Here is a 13,966-nt window from a genome sequence, read left to right as displayed (position 1 = left end):
TTCAATTTGTAAGCAATTTTTTTTTCATTTAGTAAAATATCGCTGGAAGACAATAAGTCAGCCTTGCACCTGAACAATTCTTCGTCAAACAAAAATAACAAGGGGTATGAGAATTCAACCTCCTCTCGACTTAACGCACGGCATCTTACCTTAAAAGTTAAATCTTGGATTGAGCAAATATTGAGTGAGGTGCGTGGAGTGGGAAGGATAAATCTATCTTCTTATCGGAAATGACACACATAAAATATCGTGAAGTCCACTTATTTTAATTTCATAACTTCACAACACTTGTTTCAACTGGCTCGCTGTCATCATGAGGTGATGAAATGTTTAAGTTACGGACAGGTGGCGGGACCTGTGCATGGCCATGTGTTTATGAGCCTTTATCTTTAAAAAACGAAGACACAAATAAAATAAATACTCAAACGAGTACATCTAAATTTTCGAATTCGTATTCTTTGGGAAGGAGACAAGTGAGGAAATATTGGAATTAAAACGAGTAGACAACACGATATCTTGTGTACGTTTTCACTATGCTGTTATATGATAGCTCTCAATAAAAAGTTGACCTCATTCTGAATGGAAGACAAATACTCTAATAGTAAGAGGACATTCTGAAATGATTTCAAAAGAGGTACTTTCCATTGCATTTAAGTAATTTTTTCCGATGCGCAACTGCTTATTTTACGTTAATCAATAGGGTGGTTTCCTAACATTTATTTATTACCTAAATCGAAAGATTATTACTCCTGGAGTACGTATTTAACACTTTTAGATTTTTAAATGACGATATCTATTTTTCGCGATTAAATGAAAAGTGAAAATTTTCAAGCGCGCGAAAACGCGACGCTTAAGTATGAATGCTGGGAAAACTCCGTGTGACGTCGTTCTGGTTCCCGCTGCCGCAAGCGAGGTGATCTTGGGGCGAGGCTTTGAGCGCTGATACGACGCAGGATGCTAGCAGGTAGCAGAGTACCCTGCCACCAGGTAGCGCTTGGCTTAAATAAGGATTGTTAATATCTTATCAAACGAATGAAACTCTCCAACCATGGGCAGTTTTAATAGGTGATTATTAAGACATGTTTCCCTGAGCTCTGTGCCTCATGCATGCATTGGTAATCTCAGACGATGTAAAACTCCTATCCACTCGTATAGAAACTAGGTTCCTTCGACGTCACGTTGAGTGGAATCGCATGGCCTTTTTCAAATGCTGTTAAAATTGACCATTGCCATTCGTCTAAACCGGTATTTCTAAAACCAAATAATTTGTGATTATGAATACACTGATGGTGGGGAACGAATCGCAATCAATGTCTTTCGTTTTCTTTGATGAAGGAAACTACCCTATTACCAAAAATGGATCACGCCAAGAGTGCAAATATTGGAAGCGTTAAAATTAGTCAAGTTGACTACTGTTAGTACCTTTTAAAACTCATTTTTGACGTTTGAATTCTACTGAGGTGACAAATTGCACTCACATTTCATTTCTTATTATGTTTTCTTTTGTTTACATTTTTTGGCGTCTCTTTTGCGTAAATAATAGGTAGCTCGAGTACATCACTTGACTTCAGATGATGCCGCTCTACCCGCCTTATCCGCCTTCCCTGTTGGGAAAAACTATAGTTTCGAAAATATAACTCTTAATCAAACTCAACTTGAGTCTGGCTGGTCAACTCAAGATTGAGGCAGGTGCTGAAATGTGACCCAAAGCGTGAGTGCACGCGGGTTGTCAGCGTCAGGTGTATTTCGCGGTGGTTCCTGAATTTTTAAATGCGAGTGAATTTTTAGGATCATTCCCGAGTGCTTGCTATGGTCAGCTAAGGTGCTTGATATAAAAGAAAGGTAGAGAGGAAAATTTCGCCAAGATAGTTTAATAGAACACTTCATAGGCATCAAGTAGGGATTGGATAAGAATTATCTAATGCGCCAGCATTTAAGTTAAAATTGCGAGTTAAACTACTGAGTTTCATGGAAATAAAGGAATAAAACTTTGTCAGGTTCACTATTATATTGATACTCGCTGCGCCCGCTCCCAGCGGGCTTCCCCCGCTCTTTTCAATGGAGGTCCACAGAGGGATAGGCGCGTTTCTAATTTTAAAATGTATAAGAAAAAGGCAGGGTCGTATGTACAAATTTAATTGGAATGTTCATGTACAAATTGAGGTCAGAGGATCTCTTTAAACACAACATTGGAAATAATTACACTATCCTCTGTTAAACGCACATGATGACTCATACTTACGTATCAACAGGAGACTTTAATGTGGAATCAGCCGCATTTTGATAAAAGTTATTTAAAGAATGCGAGATAATATTGCGAATGAACAAATGTATCAGTTTGTGCGCCGTTAACGTCAGGAATATTTACCGGATTTGTTTTTTTTTGTTTTTTTTTAATTATTTAAAATCCAATTTTAGGAAACAATAGCAATATTTAGGAAGTAAGATATGCCGTCGCATGTTCTCTGATAAATTCTGTGCATTTTGGTACCTCATTTGTAAAGTTTGGTTGCGTATAAGTTGAGAAAAAGCTATGTATACAGTAGAAATAATATAGAAGATGGGCACGACCCGGCTTTCGTAAAGTAGTTACATCTTCAGGTGATTAATAAAAAAATGGGGTGAGCGATCATTAATTTTGTCCCTGAAAATCTATCGATGGACCCAGGTCTTTGTGAAACTCAACTCTTTGCGAAACCTCTTCAACTGTCGTAACGAAATTTTCCTCTCTACCTTTCTTTCATATCATAACTACGTTACGAAACCCGGGTCGTGCCCATGTTAATATAATAGTGAACCTGACAAAGTTTTACTCCTTTATTTCCAATATGGAGAGGTTTCACAAAATCAAGCCTGAAGTTATCAGTTATTATGAGTTTAAGCCTGAATCACACGATCATTTTATCCGTCCCTTAGAATGATAGATTTTCAGGGACCAAAAGAATGATCGCTCACCCCATGTATTTATTAATCACTCGGTGATACCCAGAGTCCCTTTTTTCATCGCTTATCCCAACGGGACTACATAGAGGAGGCCCAATTCCATCCCTTAGAATATAGATTTCTGCTGCCATCTGTTTGCCTATCTTGCTTTGGGTCCTCAGAGCTTTAAATCCAATTCTGGTCTTAATCATGATAACATGACTTACCTGTTGAGTTCGAATGCCATTACTCCGACAACCACTACAAAAAGTACGACGCTGACGGTAATCAGTGCTGTCCTTTCAACTTCTCTTCGATCATCTTTAGCAGTCCGACCATACGGCGTAGCAAATATTGGTCTGCCTCCAACGGTCAATTTTTCCAGACGGCTGAAATGAATAAAATAATCTTTGATGGGCTAAATTGGTGTAGTAAAGGAAACAATTCATCAGAGCTTGCATCTGGAGTAGGCTGCTCTATGAGGGTGAATCGTGGACGATGACAGAAGAAGAAAAATCGAGGATGGAGGCTTTTGTAATGTGAGTTTACAGGAGAATGACGAGGATCAAAGGGACCGTTATCCGGTGATATTTCGTCAAACATGAATTTTTTAATATGCGTACTTTATTTGTCCAGAGATCAGGATTTTACAACATTTACACGACATATATTTATCCTCAACATATTGAGACATGAAGCGTATTTCATTAGTTACCCTAGGTTTACAGTTAGGAAACTTGGTCCTTTTCTTATGCTGAACAGGAAATGACATATTAAAGTAATGCAGAAATTTGCAGTAGAAATTATCGAAACTTTCGTCAAAGGAGGCAGTGTCATACACATTGTTCCCATTCTCCAGCCATGAGAGATTCATGAAATCATGAGTATTAGAACTTTTGAAAGGTCGGTTGACCTACATCTCCAAACATTCATTGGAAAAGTAGCAACAACTGGGTAATGGTCAGAAAGATCTAGGGGGATTGTCGTAGTCGTTACTTCATCATCATCAAAATTAGAAATGAACACATCAAGTGATGTAGAAAAATGCGTTTATTACAGTTCCGCTCCGCGTACATAGGTAGAATACAGAGGTGAGCAGCAAGGTATCTTAAAAGTTTTTACAACAAACATAGTACTGAAACCGAATCAATCACAAATTTTAAATGGAAATTTCTGACCTATCGAAGGGAAAGGTTTAGATTAAATCTTTTGCAGAAATTTCAAGTAGAATACCTTTTACCAGATGTTCAAGGTATTTTAAGAAAACCTAAGTATTATGGTAGAAACGATCACTTGGATAAGGTAAGATAAATAGTCTGGAGTCTAACCGATATATTTAAGATGCCGTTTAATCTGAGTAAAATAAATCCGGATTGGGTGAAATAGGTTCTGTGGCTAATTATTTATTATTAGGGATGTTCGGATCGGATTCCTCGAATCCAAATATACACGGATATTGCCCTTTATCGGGTACATCGGATCAAAAGTCGCGGAAGACATCGGATCTGGATCCGAAATTTTAAATAATAAGTTCAGTGAAAGCCCCATAAGGGTGGAAAGAGTTCCGATTCTCTTTTCGAATGCGCCGTCGCATGCGATTCCTGTCCTACTCATGAACCGGGTTGTTTGAAAGCTCTCGTAGAAGTTGCGTAGGAGAATTTCAGCCGTGGAAAATAAAAAAGGCAAAATAAGACTGGCACATATTGTGACTCTTCTCAAGAGATTGAACAATCATCGGGGGAATCTCAGCGTCGAATGATAATAACCACGTCAAAAGTAAGTACCTCGCAGATTTCAGAAAACCACCCTCGGCCGTCCATCAGCCCGTGATTCTGTTGTTTTTGTGTCTTCGAAATCACACAGACCATAAATCATTAGGAAAATATCAAATTGCACGAGAACAATTCAAGGGTGTTTCATCCTTACCCCGTCTCACCAACTGACCTTTTTTAAGGCCGTTTTACACGGGGTACGAAATTGCGCAGGTTAGAACTGCATTAATTTCTAAAATGGCGAGGATTTGCGCGAATGCATGAACGAAATTAGAACAGGGGCTATTTAGCCATCTCACGTCCACGCATTCTCGCATGTGTTCTAGCAATTCACCGCTTTGCACCACGCATTTTGACTGCTCCTTCGTACACACGTTAGATTGTGCAAGGATGTGCCCCGTGTAAAACGGCCTTTAGCCTACTTGCTTCAATTCTCCGTTTCTAGACGAAAAATGCTAGGTTAGTGACTTTCTGGGCCCGAAGATGTCTCGATAGCTTCAACAATTAGATGACATGCTCGAGATTAAAAAAAGAATTTGACCAAACGCGACGCATTCCTTACGTTATTTCTGTTAATTTTTCATTTCTAATTGATTGCCACTAAGTTTTCTATTTACAATTAGCCTATACCATTATGCAACATTGTCCAAACAGAACAATTTTCAGAGAAACAAGCGCAGCATTAACCCCTTAAACGAGTAGAGACGGATTGGAAACGCCAACTGCATATGTCACATAGCTCACTTGGCTTTGCTTAGAAGTCAACGACGTCACTGAAGCAAGATCTGACTTGTGCGTCCTTGACTCCCTCATTTCTAGTCTCGTTATTTAAAATACGGAGGGAGCGCGCTCCTTCCCCGCCACCTCTCCTTTACGCGATTCTGCTATAATTACGCGATTATACCCACCCCTTCCTCGTGCTGAGCTTTCAAGCACCTCGTCGCAACTGACGTTAATGCTGTTTTAAATACTCTTTAATTGTGTTGCTGATTGCGCAGTTGCAATTTAATTTAATGATGTACTGATGAAAATGTCGCGTGAAATTATCGCGAGGAAGTGCTAAATCTACCTCACCATACTGAAGTATTTTCGGGTGAAACGCAAGTCGGTATGCGATGAGAAAGTGACAAAATTCTGGGGAAACGTGCATGAGGAAAATTTCAATTCAGTCGATGGCAGTGGGGTAGCCAGGAATTTCGTTAGCGGGGGTCCAAAATCAGGGGGCAAAATTTTTAAACAACGGGGTAGAAAGTAGAAGGTTTCGAACTAATTTTAGCACCCTTCGTAATTGAAAAATCTTCATTTTTCTGAGAAATATATTGTAAATTCATGATTTTTCAATAATTTGTTTCCTTTCATGAAGGAAATTAATTGTGTTTTTATATTTCGGGGGGGCCGGACTCCCCGCACTCCCCCCTCTCGCTACGCCAATGGTCAGTGGTTTATCCGAATATTTTTCCCATTTTCTTTCCAAACCCAAGCGTAACAGTTTAGGTCTTAAGCATGTAAAGATGTTTAAAAAAACAACTTGAAAGCTAATAAAAATTATTTTTAATTCATAAAAACATAAAAATGTGTTTGAAAACCTAACAAGCATTCCTTTGATTGTATGCAGGGGCGGATCCAGGATTTCTTTCTGGGAGGGGCACAAGCAAGGCCGTCTCCAGGATTTTGTTCAGGGGGGGGCACAAGGATACCTCGTCATACAAAACGAACGAAATGATAATGGGACCGTATTAAAAATCTAGCATATTTTTTAGGGTCTGGGGGGGGCACGTGCCCCCGTGCCCCCACCCCCCCCCTGGATCCGCCTTTGTCCCTACTTATTACATTTGTAAAAGCTATCTGCATGCATCTTTTGGCATTTTATAACTTATGTATGAATCACTTGCTACGCAAAATTTTTGTTTTTCTAACACTATGTAGTATATTAATTTGAATGCTAGCATGGCCGTGTCCTTGTAATTCTCCTAGTTTCTGGTCTGACCACGTGTAATTGTCCTGTGTGGCAGGCCTCTGTGCGGCGAACGAGCACGTTTATGGATAAGGCTAGGACGAGTTCTGCATTCCAGGTTGGGATCACCCCGTGCCACACACCCTGGTGATGGCATGTACCGTCGTAAAAGTGTAGATGAGATCAGCCAAGTGAGCAAAGAGGAAGTCTAAAAAAGAGATGCCTTCAGAATATTTAATAAGAAAATAGGAAGGTTGAGCAATTAAGTCGCCAATATCTTTTGGCATGATGTCCTCTCGAAGGCGTAGAAGACAGAAGGCTTGGATGGAGCGAGTATCAAGTGGGGAGGGGATGTTGAAACCATTGATAAAAGGAAGAATATAGATGAAGGGGTGGGAAGAGAAGGGGATAATATATAAAAAATATAGATGGTGAACATGGGCGAACACAGTTCCTTCCCAAAGATATTTGGCACCCGATTGGGAAAAAGTAGATGCAATCCTGAATTCTAAAAATTAAGGTATGGTAGACTCAGAATTCTGCCGAAATACCTTTGATGAAGGCGGCCGCGGTTTGCATAAGCGGAACTTGTATAAGCGAGGGAGAGGAAGGAAGAGAGTGAGACCTTTAGATATAATGAAAGAAGTTGGTTCATATTGAGAATTGAAGAGGGAACACCAAGCGGGGTGAGAAGACAGGCCGGGTGATTGGAAAAATGCTCCATATAAATCTACCTAGACAAGTGGAATTTTTTTAGACAACCTTAATAAAAAATATAAAAAAGTTTTTCCGCGCGATAATACGGTTTTTACATGGTGAACGTCAGTTAACACGCGCGGTTCACGGATCTTAGCTACTCTTAGGCGTCGCGCAAGGTCCCCGTGTAGTTCGTTGTTGTTTGCACTCTTTTGAGTGATTCCTTTCGTCAATGAAAGGCCCTCTCTAAACGAGTGAACGGACAAGAACTTAAAAGACGTCATCAACTCATAAAAAGTGGGCGGCAACGATCGCGTGTTCTCATAATATATTTATCTGAAGACAGAATGGCTGAATGGGTAAGAATTTTTTCTTTCCCATTTATCTTTCCATTCCATCTACCCAATCAATTCTTTTGATGAATCACTATTTCATGTCTGAGTGAACGAACCCATTTTGCACGGCTTTGCAGTGATCGAGGGATAATTATTACCTTACGAAAAGGTCGGCGTCGATTCCATCATCATCATTTAATGCGTAGGCTAAGATGCTCAGGCTGTAAGATGGGTCTCCGAGGGGTTTGTCGCTCTCGCTGTCAAATGGGCCTCCCTCATCAGGTACCAGCCGCGCCCACAGCGCCCCAACCGAGAAACCGGTGGCCTCCGACAATTCCTCTACGATGGCCAAGGTGTCATGTGGCAGACGCCCTGGGACACGTAGCACTACCAGCGAAGAAGCGCTCAGGATGATTAACTAAGGATGCAATCATGAATATTAAATATTTAGTAATATTAGACTCAGAACTTCGTTGAGACACTGTGCTGAAGACTTCCGTGAAACGGCACCACTCCATTTGAGGCTACCAGCAGACGAATTCTATGTAAACTTTCGGAGTTTATTAATACTCCCTACTCCTAAAATAAATCCAGTCCTCTAACAACAAACACTGATCACCAAATAACTAATGCGACGACCACGGTTAAGGAATACAATAACGTGGGAAATTATCGGATCGCAAGTGAGTTAACACGACTCACACAAGCGATAAATTAAGAGATATATTTTGCTAAACGGAGATATATGGGAATTAGTTGTTCCCCCGAACCGTAGATGACTTTAATAAATGCTGAACGTAATTTTTTTGAGTATTTGCTTTTTATATGTAAACGGCTGGTGTCTTAACACCCTCTGATATACAACTTTTTAGGCGGCTTGCAGGGTAGTGTGTAGATGTAGATGCGCACTTGAACTGGTTAAAATCAATGACCGTCACATCATATAGATAATTAAAGTAAAATCATGCATCAATAATGCATATGAAATTTAAACAATGTATACATTAAAATATCACCAACGAAGATGATGTGTTACAAAGCGGTAAGCGTCGAATATACTAGGAGGTAGGTATTATCTATTAGCCCAGAACAAACTTCTAGCCATCACTCAGGAAATTTTGCCCTTTTTTTCAGCTCTTTACCCCATGGAAAATCTATATAAATAAAATAAGAGAGATAGGTTGTAGAATAGATGGATTTAGGTTGTTTTTTCATGATTAACAACACTATAACGGCAGCATTAGGACTTACTAAAAGGTTAGTTCCTTGTGATGCAGCCAACTAACTTATGTATTCCTGAATGGATATTTCTGAATTTTTCTAGTATTTCTGAAAGAATTTTTAGCATATTCCAGCATCATAGGCCGATTGATTTCATGACAAGTTGGCAAGTGTTCGCCTTTATATGAACGTGAAAGTATAATTTGATGATATGAGTAGGATTTTAATGACTGTGTAGTGTGCATGTGGGACTCCTCTTGCATTCTCCATGCTGGTGATTGATCACGCCCTGCCAAACACCCAAGAGGTGGCTCGCAGGGTATTATGTAGATAAACTGTTGAAGTATGACCTCACCACTGACGATTACTACTCGCGATTCCAACTTTGGCTGGTGGCCATCGCAGTCACCGGCAGAGGGGTGAAAAGGTGCAAGCGGCCATTTGTGTCTGGTGTTGGGGACTGCAGTGATTTATTAAGTTGAATTTAGCGATGGTGCCCATTATTGAATTTATAGAGCTAGTAAAATACAAATAGTTCGGCCTGTAGACTTCTTATGGAGGCAGTAGCAGATACAGAAAAAAAACTCAAGGGGGGACACAAAAGATATCTTGGTCAACCTTTACTTTTATCGCAATAACAAATAATAAAATCACATGCAATGTTTAAGAAAGTTTCATCAAAACTGATTATACACGTGCACAAGACAATACTATCTTACGATATAAAAGAGTTAAAATTGTGGTTCAGAAATATTCGGCAATGCGGGCGTTCCTGCGGGGCGCCTCAACATGTATCCGTCAATGTACAAAAAATCAACAATACGCATCTTTGAACTGCAAAACTGACTTCGGCACCCTTTAAAACCTATGGATCGACATGTTAGTGTCACGATGGCCAAACGTTTACCTCCATGATCTTTGACCTCCTTATTGGCCTTGGAGGTCAATTAGTGGATAATACGGGTAAAAGGATTTTAGTACCTATTGACTTGGGCACCCCTTAAAACCCATGGATTGATACCTTTGTTGGTATGCTATTCATTTTGCCACCCTTATGACCTTCTTTGTGACCTTACTGGGTCAACGGTTGACTTTTCGTAAATAAAAGTGTTATTTTCGGTTTCCTCGTGTTCGAAAACCTAGGAATTGACATCTTAGTCAATGAAATTCAGACATTTTTTATCTCGATTTTTTAACATTAAAACCCCATGAGGCAATTTCAAAAATTTTGGTTTGGGCGATCATTGTGAGGTCAAAATTGTAAACTTTTGCTTACACTCAACAAAACTTTGGACCTTTCCCCATAAGTATGCCAATTTTCATGAACATTGCTCGATGAAAAGTTATAAAATTAGAGGTCAAAAATGGCACACGACCTGTCTGTATATTTTGTGAATTGAATTCTTTCAATTCCGATCCATTAATTAAGGACAAGCGTTGAAAATGATAGAATTCCTTTATTTTCTGCTCGTCATCACGTCTGCGACATTACGACGGCAAACGAGGGATATTTTTCACTTCGTCTGAAACAAAAATCTTCACACAATTTACTGAGTAAGGTTAGCCCATACTTTGATCTGCGCTCTTGTAAAGATTCTTGTTCTAACTCGCCTGATGCATTGGAAGTTGGGGCAAAGAGGAAGGAAACCAATGGCGAATCCAAACGAAGTGTGAGACATCTGGCGGCCAAGAATCAAAGCTAAGGGAAGGTGATCGCGTGTATCGCGTGTATGAAGCTTTTTGAGCGCAGGCAGTTTTCTTGATTACTTGACTGTGCCTGTAACGAAAAGTGAAAAAACGCTTTTCGTCTTAGATAGTAGGTTTTCTCTAATGGATTTCTATAGTGTATTTCTTCCTCCTGAATTCGAGAATGGTGCTCAAGACATCGCATGTCCCACAGCTTCGGCGCAAATTATGTACTCCGCCGATATGGAAAACGCATGTGATGGTAAATATTACCAGCATTATAACGCAGACACAAGAGGAACGACAAGGTGCTGGACATGGTGGGTGAGGAGAGAAAGCTCCTTCATCAGAAACAATGAAAAAAAATTGAGTTAGAAATACCAAATTCTGATGAATTTATCTTTTTAAATAAATTTAACTCTTCGATTCATATGGAAAATTGAATATTTCAGTAACAATGACCAAACAGTTTGATAAATTCCATCAAAATGGCCACAGCAGTTCGAAAAAAATTACTATAATCAAAAGGATAATAATACCCTCGTAGCGTGCGAAAAACCCAGAAAAACATTGTTCTGATTGAAAACCATAAAATTTGGCGTTTACGTAAGTTTCCGCAAAACAAATACAAAAAGTGGAGAAATCTTAGAGGGTGTTGGGTAAACGTGGGAGGTGAAGGAAGAGAGTAAGATTATTAGATACAATGAATGGGAACAGATCTTATTATGAATTGAAAATGGAAGTACATTAAGGAAGGGTGGCCTGCAAGAATACTTCGTATTATTCTTGCGTAGGTCCTTGCTATGATACTTATGATGAATGCATGGTTCCACGTCCTCCAGCCACGTTTGCTGTTGCCGTGAGTGACAAAAGTTTCGAAAGCCATCCTGCTTTCGTGTTAAGGTCGAAGAGTTCTCAAGAGTAAACCCGGAGAGACAGGACAGTGCCGGGAGATGCGGACCAATGAGAAGCCACCCGGGCCTCCTGAACCAGCCAATGAGAAGACACCGGCCTCCGACGGGGTGTATAAAGGCCTGTTTACACGGTGCATTAACACGTACGGGTTAATGTATAAATGTATGAACGCGAGAATGAACGCCAAAATGCACCGTGTAACCACCCAACTTGTGCGAATGCATGCACAGAAAATAGAACCTCTTCTAATTTTGGTTCATGTATTCGTACATGTTCCGTTCCGGTCCACAAAAATCATTCACGCAAACGCACATTAACTCGTACGTGTCAATGTATCGTGTAAACAGGCCTTAAGAGGCGGGCGATACCACGTTCACGATTCGATGTCCACTTAATTGACCTGAAGAAGCCCGCTGCAATCAGGGACTTACAAAAAATATTGGGGGGCCCAAAACGGAGATTTTGCCTCGGAAAATTTTATAATTAGTGAGTTTCAAGTTTTTTAAGCATTTTAGAAGAGTCATATGATCAACATTAGAACCCTGTTAACTCGAATATCGAGATCTGGACACTCCGAGGAAAATCGACAAGCCTGGCACATTTTTTCCTCACACCTATAACGAATTTTTGAGGGGGCTCGGACCCCCTCAGGTCCCACGGAGTCGGCGCCACTGGCTGCAATGCCGGTGAAACTGTCGTCTGCGGAGATGAATCTAGGAGATAGTAACCCCGAAAACCAGTCTGCTGAATCCTCACCACACCGCGAAAGCCTACACAAGGATTTCAACTCAAATGTGGTTCCTAAGACGGCTTCTCAAAATATCATGGGTCAGAGTTTCAAGTACTGAGGAGGCCTTGATCGCTCTCTAAGGAAGTGAGAAGAGGAAAATCTCATATCTTGGCCACATTCCGAGCGGGAGAAAGTACGAAATCCTTAGTCTCATCTTGGAAGGGAGAGTTGAAGGAAAGCGCCCAAGCGGGGGAACAAATTGATCATTGGTCACTGGGGTACAGATCCAGTACAGTACAAAGTCAGCATAGGCGGATCCAGGGGGGGGGGCACGGGGGCACGTGCCCCCCCCAGACCCTCAAAAATATGCAAGATTTTTAATACGGTCCCATTATCATTGCATTCGTTTTGTATTGCGAGGTATCCTTGTGCCCCACCCAGAACAAAATCCTGGATACGGCCTTGCTTGTGCCCCTCCCAGAAAAAAATCCTGGATCCGCCCCTGAAAGTCAGCACAGTAAGTGTTATAGATATTGTAGCTGGCCAAACAAATCTCCATGAAGCCTGAGGTTGGCCACGGCCGTTTAATCGGAACAAGTTGTAACTATTCATTTTGATTTTAAATTTACTTTGGGATAGTAAAAAATATTTCTCAATTTTCTCTCATTCACAAAATACAAAATAAATAAACTTTTTGAAAAAGTGTTGCCGATGCGTAGTACCAACTACAAAAGTATCTGGAATACCTGAATCAAATTCATGCGATATGCTTCAATACCTCTGTAAAGGTAAGCATAGATGCACACAGTCATGACGCGAATGGAAATAAATTTTCTAACTCATGACACAAAAATCAAAAAATGTACTTGAAAGATTCATTGTATGGTGATTTTGTCCCTTCAACGGAGAAAAAGTAGTTAAATATCAGTCATTGAGGCTTTCGCGGTCATACCGAGAGCAGCCCAATCACCTCTGAAGAAGCGACCAGCAGATGTCGCCAAACGTGACAATATATCCTGAACTAGGTACGCGGTAAGACCTGAAAAATATAAATTTTACTTAAATACCTACTAGGTTTTAAGAATCGGCTTCAAAAGCACTGTCTGGACATGAAACATTATTTAGTCTCTGAATTCGTAAGTTACATAATTTTATCTTGCAAGCATTTATTATACTATCCTACCGATTAAGGTAGGTATCCTTAGAGTACCAAAGAAGTAATCTGGGAGCATCCCTTTCCTTCCAGCGATGCCTTCTTCAGTAGGGTGGTTTCCTATTTTTTTTATTGTCTAAATCGAAAGATTATTACTCCTGGAGTACGTATTTCACGCTTTTTAATTTTTAAATGACGATATCTATTTTTCGCGATTAAATGAAAAGTGAAAATTTTCAAGCGCGCGAAAACGCGACGGGTAAGTGAGAATGCTGAGAAAAGCCCGTGTGAAGTGGTTCTGTTTCCCGCTGCCGCAAGTGAGGTGACTTTGGGGCGAGGCTCTGACCGCTGATACGACGCAGGATGCTAGCAGGTAGAGAGCGTTCCACATTTAGTTGACATTATGGGCTCTTATGGAGAATCGTTTCCCATGTTAAGGCCCCCACTTCCCGAGGAGGACGATTTGCAATTATCCATGCGGGGACGGAAAAAGGGTTCCTAAAAGGAGCATCGCATGTGTTTCTGTGCAAAAAGAACTCAATGAATGAGCATGAACATTTAAAAGCCAATTATCCCTCTGAT

General features: G+C 40.4%; 1 protein-coding gene across 6 annotated transcripts in view; it reads right to left on the bottom strand.

The window, feature by feature from the left end:
- The window catches only part of LOC124160772, a 44,347-nt gene that overhangs the window by 4,066 nt on the left and 26,315 nt on the right, over positions 1-13,966 (bottom strand). For all 6 annotated transcript variants that reach the window (XM_046536801.1, XM_046536806.1, XM_046536804.1 and 3 more), the window contains 2 exons: positions 7,838-8,097; positions 3,150-3,311 (listed from right to left, as the gene is read on the bottom strand). In XM_046536801.1, the coding sequence (XP_046392757.1) occupies positions 3,150-3,311; positions 7,838-8,097 (422 nt within the window). The remainder of the gene's footprint in view (positions 1-3,149; positions 3,312-7,837; positions 8,098-13,966) is intronic.

The sequence above is a fragment of the Ischnura elegans genome, chromosome 6 (genome assembly GCF_921293095.1).
Source record: "Ischnura elegans chromosome 6, ioIscEleg1.1, whole genome shotgun sequence".
In the NCBI taxonomy this organism is placed as follows: Eukaryota; Metazoa; Arthropoda; class Insecta; order Odonata; family Coenagrionidae; genus Ischnura; species Ischnura elegans.
This window is presented reverse-complemented; position numbering and strand designations above follow the sequence as displayed.